At 37.1% G+C, this 20,367-nt stretch overlaps 1 protein-coding gene across 4 annotated transcripts; it reads right to left on the reverse strand.

Annotated features, from left to right (window-relative positions):
• Positions 1-3,110: 3,110 nt before the first annotated feature.
• si:ch211-51c14.1 (protein kinase C and casein kinase substrate in neurons protein 3) lies at positions 3,111-19,014 on the reverse strand. 4 transcript variants are annotated; one of them, XM_055051905.1, is made up of 10 exons: positions 18,838-19,014; positions 14,532-14,599; positions 10,360-10,516; positions 10,053-10,288; positions 8,442-8,597; positions 7,316-7,491; positions 6,336-6,456; positions 6,178-6,248; positions 5,764-5,843; positions 3,111-5,157 (listed from the first exon to the last, which is right to left on the reverse strand). In XM_055051905.1, exons 2-10 carry the CDS (start codon positions 14,589-14,591, stop codon positions 5,048-5,050), a joined length of 1,167 nt encoding a protein of 388 aa, XP_054907880.1. In that variant the 5' UTR covers positions 14,592-14,599; positions 18,838-19,014; the 3' UTR covers positions 3,111-5,047. The 4 variants fall into 4 exon arrangements, with proteins under 4 accessions (XP_054907880.1, XP_054907882.1, XP_054907881.1 ...); XM_055051907.1 differs by lacking the exon at positions 18,838-19,014 and adding an exon at positions 18,484-18,799; XM_055051906.1 differs by lacking the exon at positions 18,838-19,014 and adding an exon at positions 15,970-16,151.
• Positions 19,015-20,367: the final 1,353 nt, after the last annotated feature.

Below are 20,367 nucleotides of genomic sequence, written 5' to 3' on the forward strand. Positions count from 1 at the left end.
CAATGTTTGCTAATCAACACATTTCCACCAACATGTCAGAAATACAACAAGGAAGTTATAATTGTAGTATTTACAAAGAAAATGGCATTAACTATAAACGAACACGGTTTTTTCTCTCTGCGACAACCACCAGGAAGTGGCGATAGTTTTCTTCTCAGGTTTTTGTGTCGTTTCCTTCAGTGGTTCTTGGTGCAGCGCCCCCACAGGCGAGGAGGGGAACAGCTTTTTCTATGGGTTTGGTTTGTTTGACAATGCGGTGTGAAAGCGAACTGAAATGTTGCACTTTTGGCCCCCAATTAAACCAACAACCTCGGTGAAAACACTTTAAAATCAGTTGTGCTGATTACTAAAAGATTTAGTAAAGAGCTAAAAGTCGGACAACAAAGGTTTGTTTAAGGTTCTACATTTTCTCCCTTTTCTATATAAAAATACCTGATAAACCCTAGAGAGAAATTCAGTGTTTTCACATTGCAGTCATAGAAAATGACAATAAATAAATAAAAGTGCAAGGTCATTTGTGTACTAAAATACACTAAGTAATTAATTAATTAAACCTGAATCCCCAATCACTCTCTAAATTAAATAAAATTATAATAAAGATATAAAATGAAATAATAATACAAATGTATAAAAGACATGCAAGGACAGACACTTGGTAAGAAAAAAAATAATTGTTGTTCATAATATTAAAAAAATAAAGTCAATTTTTGCATTATTTCAACTTTATTCTCTTAATTTTAGAAATTATTCTCAAAATTTTATTTCTTTATTATATTAATACTCCATCATACAAGTTTGAAGAACATTTTCATGAATAGCTTTAAAAGCTCGTGTAAAGTTGTGCGTCACAAATGGGGTTCCGGTCAGAGAGTGGGCGTCCACATGTTGACCTCGATGTAACCAGCTATGAAATATCTGCAGCAAAGTGGCAACTAATTGAATATAATGTGGCTATTAGCATGCAAAGTCTCTCTCTCATTATGTGCAGTGACAAACAGGAGTCTAGTAATGGCGCGTTTACATTCGGCCTCCACAACAGAGTGAGGAAGAGTTAATGAGCGGAGAGGTTTGCATTGAAAAGTGGTTTATTTACAGAAAATGTCATGATTTTAACTGAGACTTGTGCTCCTATCGGGGATGCACTTGGCATTTTTCTCGTTTCCTTGTTAACCAGCCGAAGCAGAAAGCTCGCCTGCAGCTCTCAGTAATGCACTGGATTCAGACCAACTTTCTGCATCACCAATTACAGGCTTTGTGTCTAAGTGGCCGAGCGCGGAGGCTGCCAAATAAAACCTCATGACTTCTTCATCTCTTCTCATCTTGGCCTGTTTTTACTTTGACATGAATCAAAGCATCAGGAGCAATTGCTTCCCAAAAGAACAAAAAGAGACCAAGCAGATGATCACTATGGAAATAACTTGATCCGTGGACAAACGCCAAAATAAAACTCAGACGTCTTCATAAAAGAGCTGGCAGAGGCTTCCCTGCAGAGGGACAAAATTTGATTCGTCATCCCTCAGAAATGTTCTTCTGCTCGCTGGAAGTAAGATAAATGGTGATCTCCTTAAAAGGAGCATTATTTATTACACTCCAGATATATGCTTCCATATGCGAAACAAAAATTTTTATACTTAAAAACCACCCAGCTGTTTCCTGCTGTCTGGAAAATGAGCAGTTTCAAAAACTGCTCAAAATTTGTGACCTAGCAACCCAAACATTGGTCCCAAGTTTGGTCAGCTGGTTGAAGACAAGTGCTTTGTTGTTGACAACCACTTCCTGCATTCTTGTTGGTTGTGCAGGAGGCCCTAGTTCTGCTTTTCCAGTTGTATAATCGTGCATCAGTTCGCAGCCATTTTCACATGCCAGTGTAAAGGTTGACAGCGTGTGGCCATTGTTTCATTCATAGCACAAGGAAAATGTCTTGGTATTCATAAAATAATCTGCTATTAGTAGAGGCACATTTTTTTGTACCAACATTGAGGAATTAATGACAAGATCTTGCAGAAAAGTAACTTGTACTTTAGGGATTTTTTTTACAAATATAAATAAGGCTTTCATATAAAAGGAAACATCTGTTCCATGTCTTTTAATAAAAAGTAATTTTGTTGCACTGAAATCTTTATTAGTTTACTAGACTTGGCTCAACAACAAGGGTTTTTAAAGACTAATTCAAAACTTGTTCCAATTCTGTTTATTTCAATTGAGTTCATACCTGTAAGCTTTTCTTTTTATAGTGCGAAACCTTTTTCACTTACAGATTTTTCCACATAGAAAACTCATCCTGTTTAGCTTAAATATTGCGTCCTCACATCATTGGTCTTAATCTAAATCTCTGACTCCAATTCTTAAAACTTATATATTTTTTGCTCTTGAGAACTTTTGACTTAATTTTAGCCAAAGATAAAAAAACAAAAACAAAACTTAAATTCTGGATTTTCCTAATGTTGTAGGGGTTTATTCCACCTTATAGCAATTAAGCATAATGCTGGACAATAAATCAATAGCAATATATAATGATACATCTGATCAATATAAATTTTTATAGAATGTGAGATAATTTCAACAAACTTCAAGCCAGAAACACAAAGCATTCTGGGGGATGTAGGCAGAGGAAAGACTTTAGCTGATTCTAAGCTAGCCTGGTGGAATGATTTGCAGCAGTTTATCCAGTGTGGAGTGAAAATATGACAAATAGGGAAAAGGTCACGCAATCAGTTTGGCTGCATTTCAGATATTTAAAACAAAAAAGTTAATAATTATAATTATCCAGCCCTAATTATTAAAAGTTTCTATGTTCACTTCTCTATTACCTGAAACTGTGTAGTGAAAAAAAAGCAGCAACAAAAATGTCTTGAAGTGTGAAAATCCCTTCCAGGGGGAAATCGTCACCTCCATTTCTCCAAACCAAAACAACTGGCTCTGCTCTCCTGCGCTTCTTTCTTTTGCTGCAGTTGATGTGAAGGCAGCGTCACTTCGGCTCACCTGAACGGCGGCGCGGCAGGTGGTTCTGCTGACATCTGGCTCCGTGTCGGATCGAAACACAAGCTCAGGATCCTGAGGGGACCGACGCCATGATGCTGTCACACACATAAAATGAACACACCTGCTGCTGTTTTTAGCATCGGAGTTTATTTCCAAAAGACATGAAGAGTTTACGAATGTATAATTCTCACATGACAAAGATAAAAAGTACAAACATGTATATATAGAGAGGAGTAGCTAAGCAAGGCAAAGGAAGCTTTTAATGACAGGCGTTTCCTTACTTTGGTAAAGACTGTCTCTGTTTTACAGAAAGTCTGTTAGCTCAATCTTGAACACTGTAAAAAAGGAAAAACAAATCTTACAGGATTTTACTAGTGAAAATCTCTCAAACGAGAAATAAGAAACTCAAGTAACATGAGCAATAAATGAGCTTGTTTTAATAAAAAGATTCCTTAGTGTTGATGAAAAAGCACAAGTTCAATGGGCAAATTATTTCATTTATAACATGAGAAAAATGTCTTGTTATAAGTGAAACAATCGGCCATTTTAATGTGTTTTCATTGATATTATGGAGTTATTGATTTAAAATAAGCTCTTATATCTTGCTGAAAAGTTACTTGTGAGTTTATTGTCTTCTTTCAAGCATCCTAAGAGATTTGGATGAAAAGCTACTTGGTAAGATTTTGTGTTTTTGCAGTGAAAAAAAGCCAGAAATATGGCCATTAATCTGATGTCATGGCGACGATTAATCTTTGCAAACAGCAGGCGACACATTCAGCTTCTTTTCCATGAAGCGGTGATGGTTGAGCAGAAAGAGATTTTATTGCCTAAAATGCAATAATACAGCAATTAGTGAATTTGAACCAAGTGAAGCTAAAACTATGAGAAGTTTTGGGTAAAATGCATTACAGACAAAGTTGTTTTTAATCTTAAATGCAAAATGTTAATATATTTTGTAGAGTTTCGGGTTAATTACTGCTCTGAGTGTTTGTTTATTCAGGAATTTTTTGAATGTTGATTAATCGGCATTAAAGACAAACATAAAAAAAGTTCCTTCTGGAAAAGATTCTCAGATTTTAAAACGTTCATGCTGAAATGTTTCGCTGCACTGAAGGAGATTTTTATCAGAACAGTGATGCTGTTTCTGCAGAAACCTAAGAAAATGTAAACCAAGAAAACCAACATATTCTGCAGGACGAAATGCACAAAATGTTTAAATTTCTGAGTTATGGTAAGAAAGATCTGAACTTCCTTTGGAACCTGTGATCAACTCCAAGTGCAGAAAACCAGAATGTGTCGCCATTAATTAGGATTTAGTCCAAATGTTTCATTTACTTTGTCAGACAGAACACCAGGTATGAAGAAGAAGGCTCAACACTTTATGAACTGCATCTTTGCATAAATTGTGTTTATTTTCTCCTAACAGTCTTTGGAAACATGAAAATGTTTGTAATTATTCTTCTCATTACTGTAGAAATCTGCTGCTTATTTGGAGACGTTATGGAGAAATAAAGCGATCAGAGTTCATATGAAGCTCCATAAAGAAGAGAGAAGCTGCAATAATTGACTGGTTTATGTGATTGTTCCCTTTCAAGCAGCGAAGTGGGAAAGTGGAGGTGAAACGCACTGCAAGTATTAAAACCCACAAATTAAGACGTTTTTAGTGTCCCGTCATTGAAGAGCTTTGTGTTTTGGAAGCTGCAAACATTTCTAACGATTCTCACCTTCACTTCTGCAGCTGCTTGAGTTTTAAAAGCAGCAGAAAAAAATTTAATAGAACAAAATCTGAGTCTTGTTTTGTAATGTCAAACAGCGTGACTTAATACTCCAGCATATGCTTGTCATGGTTACATAAAGGGATTGCTCACTTGTATTTTTGTCTTAAAACATTCATTAAAATCCTTCAGGAGGTTAAAAAAACAACAACTTACAAATCTGTTTGTCAAAATAGGTCAAAAAGGTTTTTGTGTTTGGTTATAATTTCTGATGTATTTTCTAAATGTTTCTGATCAGAACCAGACGCAGCACCGGGTTGTTTGGCCCACATCCATCCTGTTTGTGGAAACTATACGACCTCCACGTAGTTCGCCGGGTAAAGCCCCTCCCAGCCTTCGTCCTTCTTTCCTCGACACCAACCCTGATCGTCCTCATCCTCGATCTTCAGAAACTCCTCACCTGCAGAGACAGAAACTTTTTACTCTCATATTCTGGACTGTTTCCTTTAATTTTCACAGATTTATTTCATAATTGCACCAGATTTATTTAATAAATCTGGTGCAAAAAGGGAAACTTTGAGTTGTCAGGTTAGATAGAAGAGACTGAAAATGGAGGCATTCTACACTTTGATTCTGAAGAGCTTTGCTTCATTTTACACTGAAGTCACTGAAAAGTTAAATCTTTCATTAAACGACTCAAATCTGTTCCATCTAAAGGTGTAGTAAAAAATTAACATCAATATAATATGTTACATTTATGGACTAAACAGACATTGGAAGTTGTGTTTTTGTGTTAACCTCTTTATTGTAACGTGTTTTGAAAGAGAAACAGAATAAACTGACATAATGTTGCTTTAAACTTCTACAAGAAGAATCTCTAATTTTTAAACTTTACTTACATTTTTTTTAAATCTATAAAATAATAATCTTTTTGATTTTGTGGATCACCCAGAGCCTCAAGTAAAAAGCTTGAAGGTTTTCCATTGAATAATGTATAAACCAGTAACATCTGCTGTTTGTGTTTCCAATGATGGAGAATGATGCTGCTGTGATGCTGCATGTTTACCTGCTTTAAAGGAGAGTTCATCCGTCTCCTGACCAACATAATCGTACAGAGCTCTCACTCTCACGCCGCCAATCATCACACTGAGCAGGAAGAAACACAAAGTTTGATCACAGGCAAAAATTTACTCATACATACAACAATACCCCAATCCATCCACAACCAACCAACCCATCCATCTATCCTTCTTTCCTTCCCCCAAAGTGAATAAAATGAGACCTGTCTTTAAATTCCACTTTTTTATTTTATTCAGCAGCATAGCTGCTGAATAAAACATCAAAACTGGTTTTAGTATAAATAAAGTAAGCCAACATTACCGTTGTCCCGATCTGAACAGGATTAGAGGAATGTCTGGATTAAATTTAAACACCAAGAAACCAACCAGTTTGAACTCTGACCCCCTACAGATCCACTAACCTCTTCTCTATTGTTCCTTTCTTTTCCACCTCTTTCTTCCCCTTTTTGCTTTTCTTCTCAGGTGAATAATCCTTTGAAAGATTTGAATAAAGTTTCATTTAAAGCCACAGAACTGAACTTTGCTCTAAAACACATAAACGTTGGAGTGGATGAAACACCTGGAAGTGAGGCCAGTCGGTCGGCATGCCGGGTCCGTGAGTGTTTTTCCACCAGCGGAGATCCTCTTGATCGTCGATGGCCATCAGGGTGTTGTGCAGCTCACTGTACACGGCAATCACACTGAGCGACAAGTGGGGGAGAAGAATGGATCATCGTGAAACAGAAATTAAACAACATTAATCTGATGCAGTATCTCCCCTATTTCCGCCCTGCAGCTGTGATAAATTTTTGAGAACTAATTGAATGGCTGTTTTATCTGTGGTTCTCCATTAAGAGACGTGGAGTCACTGAGAAACACTTGGGCAATAACATGAAGTGGAACAATTTTTTAATAAGGTTGAGCTAAGTTTGATCTAAAGTCACCACCATCATGAACAAACCGTGGAGAAACAAAAACAAATAAATCACAACTACATGTTTGACACATCAGAGAACCAGACGCAACACAATAAAGTCAAAATAACGACAATAAAATCAACATTTCCAATATAAAGTTGTACAAGTATAAAGTTATGAGAATTAAATCATAATATTTAGAGAATAAAGTCAGTTTTCTAATAATAATAATAAAGTTATGTGGATATCATATTTCTAGAAATCTTATATCTTAATTCTCAAGTTTTTTGTTTTATTTTGAAAATCAGGAAACCGGAAGACACTGAGTTAGCACTTCCTGTTTAGCAGTGCACTACTATGGGTTTTTTGCAGCTTTTCTTTGAACGCAGCACAGCCTTTGAGATAATAAAAATGTTTATTTCACACAAGTCAGTATATATTTACAACGTACAACAAATTTTATTTGAATAAATAAAATTATGTGATTATTTAAATGTTGCGTCTGACCTGTTAGCATATGTTAGCGTGTCATTTCAGGATCTAGATGTGCTTTCTTGTTTTATTCTGACCAGTGAGTGCTGAATAAAGCTCAGTAATGAAACCATTCGGGCCTCACCATCGGGTTGGGGCGAGGGCAGCTCACCTCTCGTTGGTGGTGACGTCCAGGTGTTTGTGGATAGACAGGAAGGCTTCTTTGAGGAACACGATCCTCCTCCGCTCCTCCTCCTGGGATTGGTCGAAAACGGACTCCATCTCCTCCATGTAGCGAGGCACGTAGCGGTTCACCTCCTCCAGGACTTTCTCATAGCGAGCGCGGACCTAAGATTCAGCCAAAGCAGCAACAAGTTTCATGTAACTGAAACGATTAATGGTGATTAATTGATTGTTGAAATTATGGTAATTGATTAATCGATAACTGAGTATAAAGACAAAAAAAAGCGTAATACGCTAAAAGAATAACATTTTCAGAGCAGCAAAAATTATACACAGACTATACATTTTATAATTATAAATTTTGCAATTTATTGAATAAAAATGCATAAGTGGTTAAAGAAAAAATTAAAAAAAAAAATTTAATCATATGAATCATCAGAATAATCAATTACTCAAATAATCCTTAGTTGCAGTCTTAAATTAGAGGCTAAAAAATTTTATTTTGACATTTGTTTTTTGTATTTTTTGTGCTTTTAAGTGTTTTTTTAAGTTCTTTTCAGGCAAACCTTAAATGTTTTAACTGTAAATATGATGAATTAAGAAGGAATAAAGATAAAATACAGACACAACATTCATGCTAGTGCACCTTTAAAAGTAGCGAGTCAATAGTACAATAACAGAAAGACAAACATTTTAATTTCAGATTAAAGTTTAATGGTTTGGAAAAGGGTCAAAAAAAAAAAACAAAACTTTAAACACCAACTAATTAGAAAGAAGAGACTTTTACTGCTGTTACAGACAAAAACTGTTTACATGTTGCCCCCCCCATTCAGCCATTAGCCCCTGTTGGTTTTGGAGCACTTGATTTGCTGTTATGAGCCATTTTTATTGCCGAGTGGGAGCTCCGGCTGAACCCCCATCTGTGAAATTAATGGACAACCTGCTGTCCTTCCGCAGCTTTAATCGCGTCAGTCTTCAAAGGAAATTACAGTGTGTATTTAACGCCACACGAGGACTCTGAATTTTGAAGTTAGGAGGCAAATGAGTGGAACAGATGGCAATGAATCACATTTTAAATTAAATTTAAAGTGAAAAGAAAGGGGATGATTATTCACCTTCTCGGCCTCTTGCTGGGCCAGTTCTCGCTCCTCTTGGATCTTTTTCTGCTTGTCGATAGAAACGTCTGGGTTTCCCTGAGCGTGAAAGTCTCTCTCCTTAGCGGCGTGCTCCTTACGGCTCACCTTATGGTACGCCCTCCTGGCTTTGTCCAGCTGTGGACAAAAAATACATAAAAACGGATCATTTGGTCACATAACTGTTGCATAAGGTACGAAAGCATAACTTTGATTAGAAGAGAAGCCAATGTAGCCAAGAAAACCTGTAAAATGAAAATATAGTACTAAACATTGAAGTTATTTTACAGTAATAGTTGAAAGAGATCAATTTCTGCAATCATGCGTTGTTTGTATTCTACAACCAGATTCATTGAGGTTTTAAATAAATCTGGAACTGTGTGGATTCTAGTTTTCACATGTACTTCATGCATCAAGGGTGTTCCTCAAGGCTCTGGACTCAGCCCAGTTTTCTTTGGCAACATGTTTTACAGATATTTTTCATTATGCTGAAACAACTGCACTTTTTTTCATCTCACCTGCAGGTTTCAGAAAATCAAATTTAAGACTATTTGAGCCCTTTATCAAAGAACCTTGAATAAAATTTAAGGCTGAAAAAACTAAATTTAGAGGGATCTTAACATAATGTGCCAAGCTGAGAAGTTTGAGTAGTTTTGCACAGAATGCACATTCAATGTTCTCATGTCCACTGAAAGAGAAAACTACATGATTTGAGAGGCAATTAATACATAAACATAATTCGTTAACAAGAAATGTCATTTACATCAGCTGGGAGGTTTTAATGATACATTGCAAAGGTCAACTTTTTTAAAAGGCCAAGCTCATGGTGACACAGCTCAAGAATGATTACAGTCATTTTCAGAGCAAATATAAAAGATTAAATTCATCATATGCTTAACAACATGAGCTGCAAACTAAAGCAATTAATAAATGTCGCTTTCAACCTCATGGATCAAACTTAATGCAATAATTCAAGCAGGAAGAAAATAATTATTACATGTAAAACAACACTAATAACAGAGTTGGTACTAACTAGTTACATTTACTTGAGTAAAGTTTTTGATAAAATTTGCTTTTAGGGCTATTTTTACTACTCTGTAAATTTACTTTAGCAAAAATAGGTTTGAGAAAAGCTAATTTATGGTTGTTACTGGTAAATTAATGTCAGATAAATTAAGAGTAGCTAAAATCAGCTAAGCTAAGCTCAGCTAAGCTAAAATCGGCTAAGCCAACCTACAAGATCAAATCAGCTTAAATAAGATAAATCAATCCAGTGAACACAAAACTAAAAAAGATAAGATCGACTACGACAAACTGCAATAAAATGACTTGAGGCGGATTTAGTGGATTTAAATAAATTTAAATCCGCTAAACTAAATTAAGCTAACCTAAAATAAGCTAAACCTGCACAGATAAGACAAACGTACCTCAATAATCCTTTAGGAAGCAAACTTTGTTTGACGTAAATCCTTAATATTTTGTATTTCTTCTATTTGAATGACCATTTTTCATTTACTGACATTTTTGACTACTCTATCCATCTCCACAAACCATATTGTAAAAAAATTGGCCCAGTTTAAATTTGATTTTTACCTTCTTAAGCCGTTTCGCCCAGGGCTTCTGAGCGCGTGCAAACCCGGTCTCAATGTCCTGGGACTCCTTGAAGCCTCCAAATAACTTCTTGTGAAAGGTGTCCTTCTGCCAGGTTCTGACCCGGTCTGCATCTTCCGACACCAGGGAGCGACAGATGGAGGCGTGTAACGAGGCCAGCCGGTCGGCGGACGACAGGAAGCACTGCCAAGCTTTCAGTAGTGACCCATATAGAGGACCTAACGGAGGAGCAGAGGGTTCAGCTTTCACTTCATGAGTTCATTATTTGCTTTGCAGAGGCAACACTAACTGGAGTCCACTACTGGTTTCCACTTGTTGCTCCATTCGTCGAGCTGCTGGGCGTACTGCCTCTCCACGCGGGCTCGCTCCTGGAAACACGCCACGATGTCATTGCAGGCCTGGAAGGAATCTTCTGTGCGTTTCACGGTGGGATGATAGTTCCCAGGCTGTCACGACGCAGAAAGGGGAGGAAGAGGAAAGGATGAATGGACGTCAAATCAAACTGCAGTGGCAAATTTTATCTACCAAATTTATTAGATTAAAATTTAGCAATTAATTTTTAGCAAATTTGTATATCAACAAAGATCCAAAACATAAAAGAGTTTCAGATTGTTACTTAAATTAGCCTCTATGAAAAATTAGCTCAGCATATTTATTTTTATTTTATCTGAACATTGGCTTGGATTAATTTAGATTATTATCATATTATATTATTTTAATTTAGCTTACAATATTTTTTTGTCTCATCTTGGAAAACAATTGATGACTCAAAAAATATTGTTTTTATTTCTTTTAATAAGGTTACAACAAAAACAAACCAAGCAATTCTATGCTGATATAAGACAAACAGAAATAAGATAAATGCCTCATTAAAATAAATTTAACCAAAATAAACTCAGACAAATTAAGATAAATTGAAGTATTTTATGGTTATTATTACAGGGAAAATAAGATCAGATAAATTAAGATAAGCTAAATTAGCAGAGGTAAAATCATCTGCCATAACCCAGATTAAGATCAAATCAGCTAAAATAAGAAAGCGACCACCATATGTCGCCGAAAGTTCAGCCATCTGTTAACCTAAGCTAAGCTAAATTAAGATAGCATTTAATAAGATTAAATCAGCTCAATTAAACTCAGCCAAAGTGATCAACCCTACTCACAGCACACAAAAATAAAATAAGATTAACAAAAACATGCTATAAAAAAATTACTTATGGTCAGATCAAATAAAATAAGCTAAATCTGCTAAACCAAATTAAGCTAAGCTAAAATCAGCTACACTAAAGAACCCAGAATAAGATTAAATCATTTAAATTGATGACTCAAAAAAGATAAAATACCTGAAGATCAGATAAATAAGCCTGGGGGAAAATCCGCTAAGCTAAAATAGGCTTAGCTAAAATAATAATTGTTTATCAAACAAAGGTTTGATAAGATAAAGTATACAGCAACCAAATAAAAGATGAGCTAAGATCAAATAAGATAAATTAAGCTACGCTAAATTTGTCTGATTTAAACCAAATTAAGCTAAGCTAACCTAAAATTAGCTCAATCTGCACAGATAAGAGAAGCTCACCTGAACAACCCTTCAGGAAACAGTAAACTTTGTTTAATACTTTCTATTAACAAAAATTACAAACCATTTTAGTCAAGTGACCTCCTACTAGCGCCCTTTGACCCCATTTCCTGTGGTGAACTGACCATAAAAGGACCACAGCATGTGGCCCAGCCCTAAGCGCAATAACATATCCGCAGCACTTCTGTTGTTTGTAGATGTGGAATTTGGAAATATCTGCTTTTTTCCTGGCAGCCGCCACCAGCTCCAGCTCCGCTGCGCTCTTCACTTCCTGTCAGACTCTTTCAGCCACTGACACGAGTCGACAGCTGGTTAAAAGGACACTGTTTGTTAAATCATCGAGCTGCCTGTAAATACCGACCTGTGAGCCGGTCCGTCTGACTGCCGCGCCGGTTCAACAGATGTTCCTAATCACGCCGGTGACGCAGCGCCTCTCGGTGGAGCTGCACACTTTGGCACTCACTGGCCTACAGCTAATAATAGCCGCCATATTGAATTCCAGGCATGTAAATAATCCTCAATATGTCTGCAAAGATATGGAGTTAATCAAAGACATTCTACTCTCTTTACTACACTAATCCTTCCTTATTGTATTCGATAGTGAACACTCAAATCTCTTATTTAGCAAGTTGTGTTATATCCTCGTTTTTAATTGAAACCACTTGGGGTCTTTTGCATCCATGCCCACCTCTTCCCTCTCTTTTTCTCCCCATTTATTCCTTCTTTTTCTTTGCCTCTGTAGTGGTTTCCAGCAACTCTCCTTTTCTTTTTCGTCTGCATTAAGCAGAAACAGCTGAGGAATCCGGTTCGAGGCCAACAGCAGCGCTGCAGAGACCCAGTTGGCAGATCTGAGGCAGATCTAATTCTACTACAGCCAACAAAAAGACGTGTCCAACAAAGACAACCATGCGTGTCAAATTACACAAAATATACAACACAGCATTTAAACTTACAGTACTGCAGGTTTGTGTGATAATCATTGTGATTATTGATTTTCCTCAAAATATTGTTTGAAACATTTAGTCAAGAACTAACTAGCATGTTGAAGAACTGCAGGATAACAAAATGTTGCATCGTGTGAACAAGTGACAGCAACCAGTGGGGGATAAAAATCTCATATTTTATGGCTCGAAATATTTTATTTCTATACTTATTACATTTTTGTATTCTTGGTGCCTAAAGTCCAAACTGAACTTGGAAAGAAACCTTTCAGCTTTCAGTTGCAGAATTACATGAACTTAAAGGTGTTGTTGTCCAACTGTTTTAAAGTTTGTTCTTACTGATTTTGAGAAGTAATAATCTGTCTGTAAATGTTTTACCTGAGGAATATTTTAATTAATTTATTATGGTTTTAATTTGTTTTAGTTTGGCTGTGATCATTCTGTAAATTAGGATTTTCTTAAGAGATTTTTAATATCAATGGGATATTCCTGGTGAAATAAAGATTAAATAATTCTTAACACAGCAATTAGAGATGATTTTAGTTTGTCTGAATCAAACTAAACGTTTGCAAACTTGGTCTACTCTGTTTCACATTTGCATCGTACTGACAGGCGGCTGTAAAGCGTGGCAGCAGGATGACAGACAGGAAGTGGTCTGGAAACACAAAAACCCAACGGGAGCCTTCCTAAATTACAGGAGGAGAGAGATCAAAGTGGGGCAGCCCCAGTGATCCCAGTAAACTGCAGCAGAAACCAGTCCAAACACTCAATATTCACCCACGATCAGTTACAACCTGGTTTAAAAATATGACATGGTTTAGATTTTCTTTGTTTTCTTAAATGTCTTAAATCATGTCAAAAACTAATTACCCCCTAAACCTGATAAGCTTTTGTATGAGTTTTGTGTTTTACACCAATGTGGAGAAAATTTGTCTCTTTTTTTGGCCAAAATTGTTTAAATTGAGCCATAATAGAAGATTTGCAAGCATTACTGGGCGATTTAAAGGAGAACTATTAAGGGAAGTTAACTTTCTTTCTTCTTTTTGGGTCTCAAATGCTTATAAAATTAACCCAGGCACTTAATAAAAAAAAAAAAATTCAAACCAAAAAAACTTGTTTTATGACGACAAGTTCTTATTTTTTAGTGTCTGAAAAACAAGCCATTTCAGAAACCTCCAGATTGTTAAGTCACATTCACTGCTCCGTTATCTAACAACCACATGAATTCCACACATCACCAAGCAACTCAAGTGGAGCTCCAGCATGTTTGGTCAGCTGGTTTTACTGCAGTACAATGGCTGCTGGAAAAGACAAGAGTTTTGTTGTTGACATACCATCCAGAAATTACTTGCTGCTTTCTTGTTGGTTGTACAGGAGGCGCTTCATTTATAAAGCAAAGAAAAGCTGTCGTAATATAAAAATTCTATTAACTAGAGTTATTTTTTGTTGGATATTAAAAATCATTTTATGATGACGTTTTATTGAAATGCACAGTAATGAACTAATTCAAGCGTGTAACTTTCACCTTTTTGTGTAGAAAACAGTGAAAATTAAATCCTGTTTAAATATGCAGCACTGCTGCAAGTAAGCACAAGATTTGCCTAAATTAATCATAAAAAAAACCTTCTAATTAAGGAAGTTCTGAAAGCCTAGCGGTTACTGTTGACATTTAAAAGTGGAGATGAAGCCTAATTTCTGAAGGTCTGCTCCTTGAGCAAGAAAACTATTTGTTCTGTTTTGACTGGAAGTAACACAGCCTTCAGACTGAGAAAGGGAAACCATATCTCCCAGTCCCCTTGCACTGCGCGCGCGCACTCACACACACACACACACACACCACACACACACACACACACACACACACACACACACACACACACACACACACACACACACACACACACACACACAAACACACACACACACACACACTGCACATACCATCCAGAAGCTGCGATGGTTGACATCTTCGGGATTGTTTTCTGATGAGGACGTCGACATCGTGGTCTCTGGGAAGGTAAAAAAGCATCTCTGATTAGTTCTGTGTTGTCATTCTGCATGTTTATCTGAAAACTGATTCTGAAAAAAAAAAGAAACAGTTTAACTGCACCCAGAGGAACATTTTTATACAAAAGTGGTTCATATACAACAAAATAAAACAGGAAGTACATTTAATTCATTTTAAGTCTTTATTTTTATAGTATTAACATTTAAGATGTAGCTTTATAACCATATTTATTTAATATCTCTGACATCAACCATAATTTCTGCCTGCTAGATCAAGACTTTGTATCGTAAATTGGGAAATTACACAACTAGTTAAATATTTTGCTGAACTAGTTAAAAAAGACAAATGAATAACACATTGTCCAACTCGTAAGAAAAATATCATTATGCTCTAATTTGCAGTTAGACAAAAAATAGCTTTGAGATACTTAGCTTGTCATAACAGAGAAAAATACGTTTATTTTACAGTCACCATTTTAATCATTCATTTATAAACGTCACATAAGTAACTTAGTACTTAATTTCTGAGCTAAATATTTAATATACAAACTACATGTTTAACGCAGATAACTATTTAGCTCTAAATAGTTAGCTCATGCTAATTCAGTTGCCGATAATCGGAAGTGAGCGACAACTACCAAAATAAAAGCGGAGTAACTTCTGCTGGCGTGGCTGATTCGCATCTAATGTTGCTCGTGTAATCGTTGTTTCTTTTCCTCTCGTCATACACAATATTTGAGCTTAAAACACAACATGACCCGTTTTATTGGCATTGCTGACGTCTACAGCAACACTCCTCTTATTTTGAAAGTCCACTTCCAGGTTAACGGCAAGTGATTTGTCCTATTAGCTAAATATTTGGCTGGCGAGCTAAATGGTTAGCTTCAAACGAAATATTTATTACACTCACGAATTAAACATTCAGTTTGAAACTATGACATTAATAAATGAATACATAACATTGTTGAAAATAAGTCTTTAAAAATATTCACCACTTTCCTCTCTTATGACTAAATAACCCAAATTATTGCTGTTAATTTTTTGACTAGCTTTACAAACCCTCACCATGGTCCACATGTGTCAGACTGTCATACTGGGTTAAAACATTGACTAATGAGTCATGAAACCTACTGGTTTCCCTACCAGTAAAACTTTATTGGCCACTACTCATTTTTCTACCATCACAGCAGAAATACTGAAGTTAAACTACAAGATAAGAGCTACTGCCAGTATAGAGTATATTTTCCATGCAGCTCTCTTTATCCAACATTTTCTAAATGCAACTCTAAAACTTTAAACAACTATTCAAAGCATCAGCTGACAGAATGCCATTTCTCACTTCACCAGGCAATCAGAAATCCAGCTTACAGACCATTGCTCTCCGTTAGGGTCGGTATGAGGAAACACAGCTGCTGCAACACATGTCAGTCCCTGGATCATATAGTGGAGGTTCTGTGTGCAAGATAAAGAGCTGGAGCTCTGTTGGAAGATGATTTGCGTTGTAAATTTGAACCTCGGGGCGAGCTTTACAGTAAACGGGAGGCTGCTAATAATGATCTCTGACGACTACACTGAGAAAGGAGCCTCCCAGCATTCCCAGCTTTGCAACATGAGCCATCCGAAAATAAATTGGGGCTATGACCAAACTCATCCCATCTTTCACAGCCGCTTGTTTACAGTTGTGCACATGCATCTTTTTCTACAAACACAAATAAACAGTATTTGCAGTCTGAAGATACAGAAATGAGGTTAAACATTTAAAAACGTCACTTAGTGCCAGGACATCTTCACTACTTGGAAAAGAGACATGCAACAAGTGGCAACAACACAAGTGTTACACTGTAGAGTGGGAGTAATTCACACACTAAACACATTTTGCATCAAGGTTCTCCAAGTTTCTTGTTGATTACATTAAAAAAGGCCTTTCATTTTCCTTCATCTTCTTTCTTGCAGTTATTGCACAACTTTGGCAAACAATAAGAAAGAGAATCTCGATTTCTCCAAGGCAGACATATTCTCAGACAGTATAAGGTGCTTTTGCGATATTTTCTCCGATATCACAGGTTGGCCTTTAGCTTTTGTTGTTCTTTAGTGGGTAAAGAAGTAAAATATAGCATCTTTCAGTATGATCTACCTCAACAAGGCGTGGGTCGGTATTTAATTCTCATGGTTTGAGAGCCAAGTTTTTACATTATCTCTGTATTGACACAAAGATCTGAAGCAAAAATGTCAAACATGATTGTATTTCTACAAAGGCAAATTGTTATTTTATCTTTAAATCTGAGCTGCATGGTGGCGTCATTTTGCAAGAAGACCCTCGTCTGGGATCTTTCTGCTTGGAGTTTGTATGCTGTCTCCATGGTTGTGTGGATTCTCTCCAGGTACTCCTCTCACAATCCAAAAACATGACACTAAATGTGTTTTCACACATGACAGTCCAGTAGACTTGGTTCCACTGGGGCCCAAATTTGCAACATTTGTTATATTTTCAGCTGTTGTGTTTTTCTTTCACATTGAAACAAACAAATTAAAGCTTTTGAAGTTGATGAATACATTTCAACTGAACAGAGACCGAGGGTCATAGGTAAATTAGAGTTTACTATTTTGGTCTGCATCAGAGTTTGATTGCTCTGATGTAGGACTTTTATATGCTGGACTTTTTCGCCAAACAAGCAACAGTATGACTAAAGCTGACTTAATTTTTAATTTTCAGCCAACATTTACATCTGGACTTACTGCGTCTCACTTGTTTTGGAGCAGAATTATGACGAATGTCTCACATCAATAATGTAAAAGTCAGCTAAAATGCCACAATTGTTCAGGATGCTAACACTTTGAAAACAATCGAACACGTATTGAGACAGACTGAATATTTTGGAGGTGAAAAGATCAGATTTGTGCCATTCAAACACGGATAAAAAAAGTTGGGTTTGGGTTGCATCTGCCTGCTGTGTGAACGTAACCCAAGTTCCATCAACTGAAAGATTGTATCTGCTGACCTATGACCTTACTGACAGAAAGTCACCATGGTGGTTGAGATTTTACCAACATTAATGCATAAATAATAAAGTAAGTTTATATTATGCATATTATAGTTCGTGTTTGGTCACATATTCTTGATACAGAAGTTTTGAAGAACAGGCCCGTCTTGTGTTGTGGTCTGTAGGGTGTGACTTTGTCCTCATATGAAAACAGAACCTTTTTTCAGTTTAATATTAGAGCAAGCAGTCGTTATGCCTTCTGGTGTTTCCAACCCACAGTTGCTGGTGAAGCTGAACTCCACCCAGACAGACAAGTCAGTTTTTTCCTCCCTGCAACCATCTCTTCTCTTCAGGCGCACAATTAGATCCAATGATTTCCCTCCACGTCTCGCTTGTTCACAGGACATCACATGCTCAGCCGCTGAGGCTCAATCTTCTCCGCCGCCGGGGTAGGGGGTTACACAACGCAGAAAGCTGCAGGAGATCACAGAAATAACGAGCGGGCTGCCTTTTAACCCCTGACCTTCACTTCCTGAATGCTTTCCCAACGTTGGCCGTCTCTCAAAGGGGTATGGTGGGGTTCCCAGGAGAACCCAAAGGTCGTGGAGTTCTGCCCCTTTGTCTTCCTCTACCAATTACATCCAACTAGTCTGCAAAGTTTGACGCAGCTTTTCAGAAGCAATAAAGAAGAACTTTCTCCTTAAATTGGTGTCTTAGTCAAACAGAACTTCATCGCTTCTTTTGGGAGGTTAAAGACCCTGCAGGAGGAGGGAACTGACCCAGATTCCATGATCCTGATAACTTTCGAGCATAAACATAACCATGTTTGGAGTTTTCATCCTTTCACTGCAGAAACCTCAATAAATCTTCATGCTGCTTCAGTACAATGGAGGCTTATAACTTACCCCTGACTTTTTTATCCTCACTTCTTGCATTCCCAGAAAACGAATTTGCTTCCCTACTACTTCTTTTCTTCAAATGCCCATGATGGATTCAGACATTTGAATTTCTTGAGATCTTTGGAGTTGTCAAAGTTCATATGAAGCTCCAAGTAGAGCAAAGTCTTCCCTCCTTTTGAATCCTGGCTCACACTTTCGTTCCCTCCCTCTGTCCTCGTTTCATCTGTCACACATAACTCATGACACACACGCACACACACATGTTGCATGCAGGAAATATATAGCAACAAATGGACGGGGAGCAGGAGTCTCGTCACTCCAAGAGATCCCTTCTAAATGAAAACCATCAGAGCTCTTTACCTCTTTCAGCAAAGCAGACGTTCCCGATTCACTTTTTTTTCGTCTTCTTCTCCAGTTAGTCTCTGAAATCTTCTTCACGCTGTCTTGTCTTCAGCCAACTCCTCCTCTTAACCCTCTCCAGCGTTGATTTTCCACCCGTCCAGAACGCTGCTGCTGCTCTTCCCCTTTCTTTGCCCCACTGTTAATGTCAATGTTCTTTCCCTCCTCCTTCCTTCACTTCTTCCCTCCCCCATTTTGCTAAACCTATCTCCTCCTTTTCTCACCAACACAGCTGTAGAAAGGTTTTTCTCCTGTTCATTGGATGTCACCACTTGTTGGGGGTTGATTTCATGAACTTTGGGTGTCTGAAATAAGCTGATTCACCAAACTAGATTTAGTTTTTGGATGTGCACCAGCAAAAATACACATCTGTGCTTTAGTTTATCCCCTTCCTCCCTCTCTCATCCACATTCCTCTGGGGATTTTTAGGAAGGCCAGTGATCACAGCTGGATGTCACTTCTGGTTTTCGTACATAAATATATACTTCTGAGAAGCTTTAAAGTGAAACAACTGCACACACTCACATATTTCTGACTTTGTGGCAATTAGTCATGACATTTTCTCCTGCCAGGGCATGCAGGTAAATATGTAGACAGGTGTGTGTTGCAGAGCTCGCACGCAGCTGCTCAACCTGCTCTCAGGAACCTATAATCAACTCTGGAGGGACAGTAGAAGGAAATGACACATGAGGCAGGAGAAAAAAGGTCAAAATTTGAAATTTACTCTTTCCTCCACAATCACTAAACCCATGTGCTTCTTTTCAGTCATTGCAGTCACTAAATATTGTTTAAAAAAAGTAAAGCTTTCGATTAACGAGTTAAACTAGTTTTCTAACCGACGGAGAAGATGCATTAAAATAGAAGTACATGATTATATTTAAACATTTTGTGTTAAATACTGACTAAATAAACAGGGAAATGTGGATATTTCAGCTGGTTAAAGTTAAACAGACCTTAAAATCAACCCTGCTTTAATGGCGCCAAGTCTTTTTCTATCACGTTACGTCGTTTTTGCTTTATATCCTCCGTTTTTAAACATCCAAACCTTCGCAGCAAATCTGTAGGTTGTGGTTGAGAAGTTAGCGGAAATTCCGCAGTTTGTCGGGTGTTTAAAATTTGAAAACATTAACGGATAAAGTGAATTTTATCTCCCAGGACGGACTCCGTTTGGACCGTTAGTCTTTGCGCTCTGGGAAATCGCCGCCATCTTTGTTTCTGAATCAAACGGCGGCGTTTTTCGGATGACCGGCGGCGCCCTCTGCTGGACGGATGCCAAACTACAACACTGGGAAAATAAAATCTAAGTGGACTTTATTAATTCATCGATCTTGGTTTACATGCCGAAACCCGAGTCAGGCAAAAACGTTGAATTATTATTATTATTATTACTTTTTGGCCATTTCTGTGTTTATTTGGATCATCTCCTTAAAGGAATTCACTAATTACTTTCAAACTCCATGACTATAACCTACAAAACTTTTTTTATTAAAA

This window comes from Poeciliopsis prolifica, unplaced genomic scaffold, assembly GCF_027474105.1.
Source record: "Poeciliopsis prolifica strain line A6 unplaced genomic scaffold, Auburn_PproV2 SCAFFOLD034, whole genome shotgun sequence".
Classification (NCBI taxonomy): Eukaryota; Metazoa; Chordata; class Actinopteri; order Cyprinodontiformes; family Poeciliidae; genus Poeciliopsis; species Poeciliopsis prolifica.

Excerpts from the sequence above, each read along its gene's own strand:
- si:ch211-51c14.1 (XM_055051905.1), bottom strand. The coding sequence starts at position 14,591 with ATGTCGACGTCCTCATCAGAAAACAATCCCGAAGATGTCAACCATCGC. Across the intron at positions 10,289-10,359 it reads GAAACCAGTAGTGGACTCCA|GTCCTCTATATGGGTCACTA; the intron begins GTTAGTGTTGCC and ends CTCCTCCGTTAG. Across the intron at positions 6,249-6,335 it reads CCGACTGGCCTCACTTCCAG|GATTATTCACCTGAGAAGAA; the intron begins GTGTTTCATCCA and ends AATCTTTCAAAG.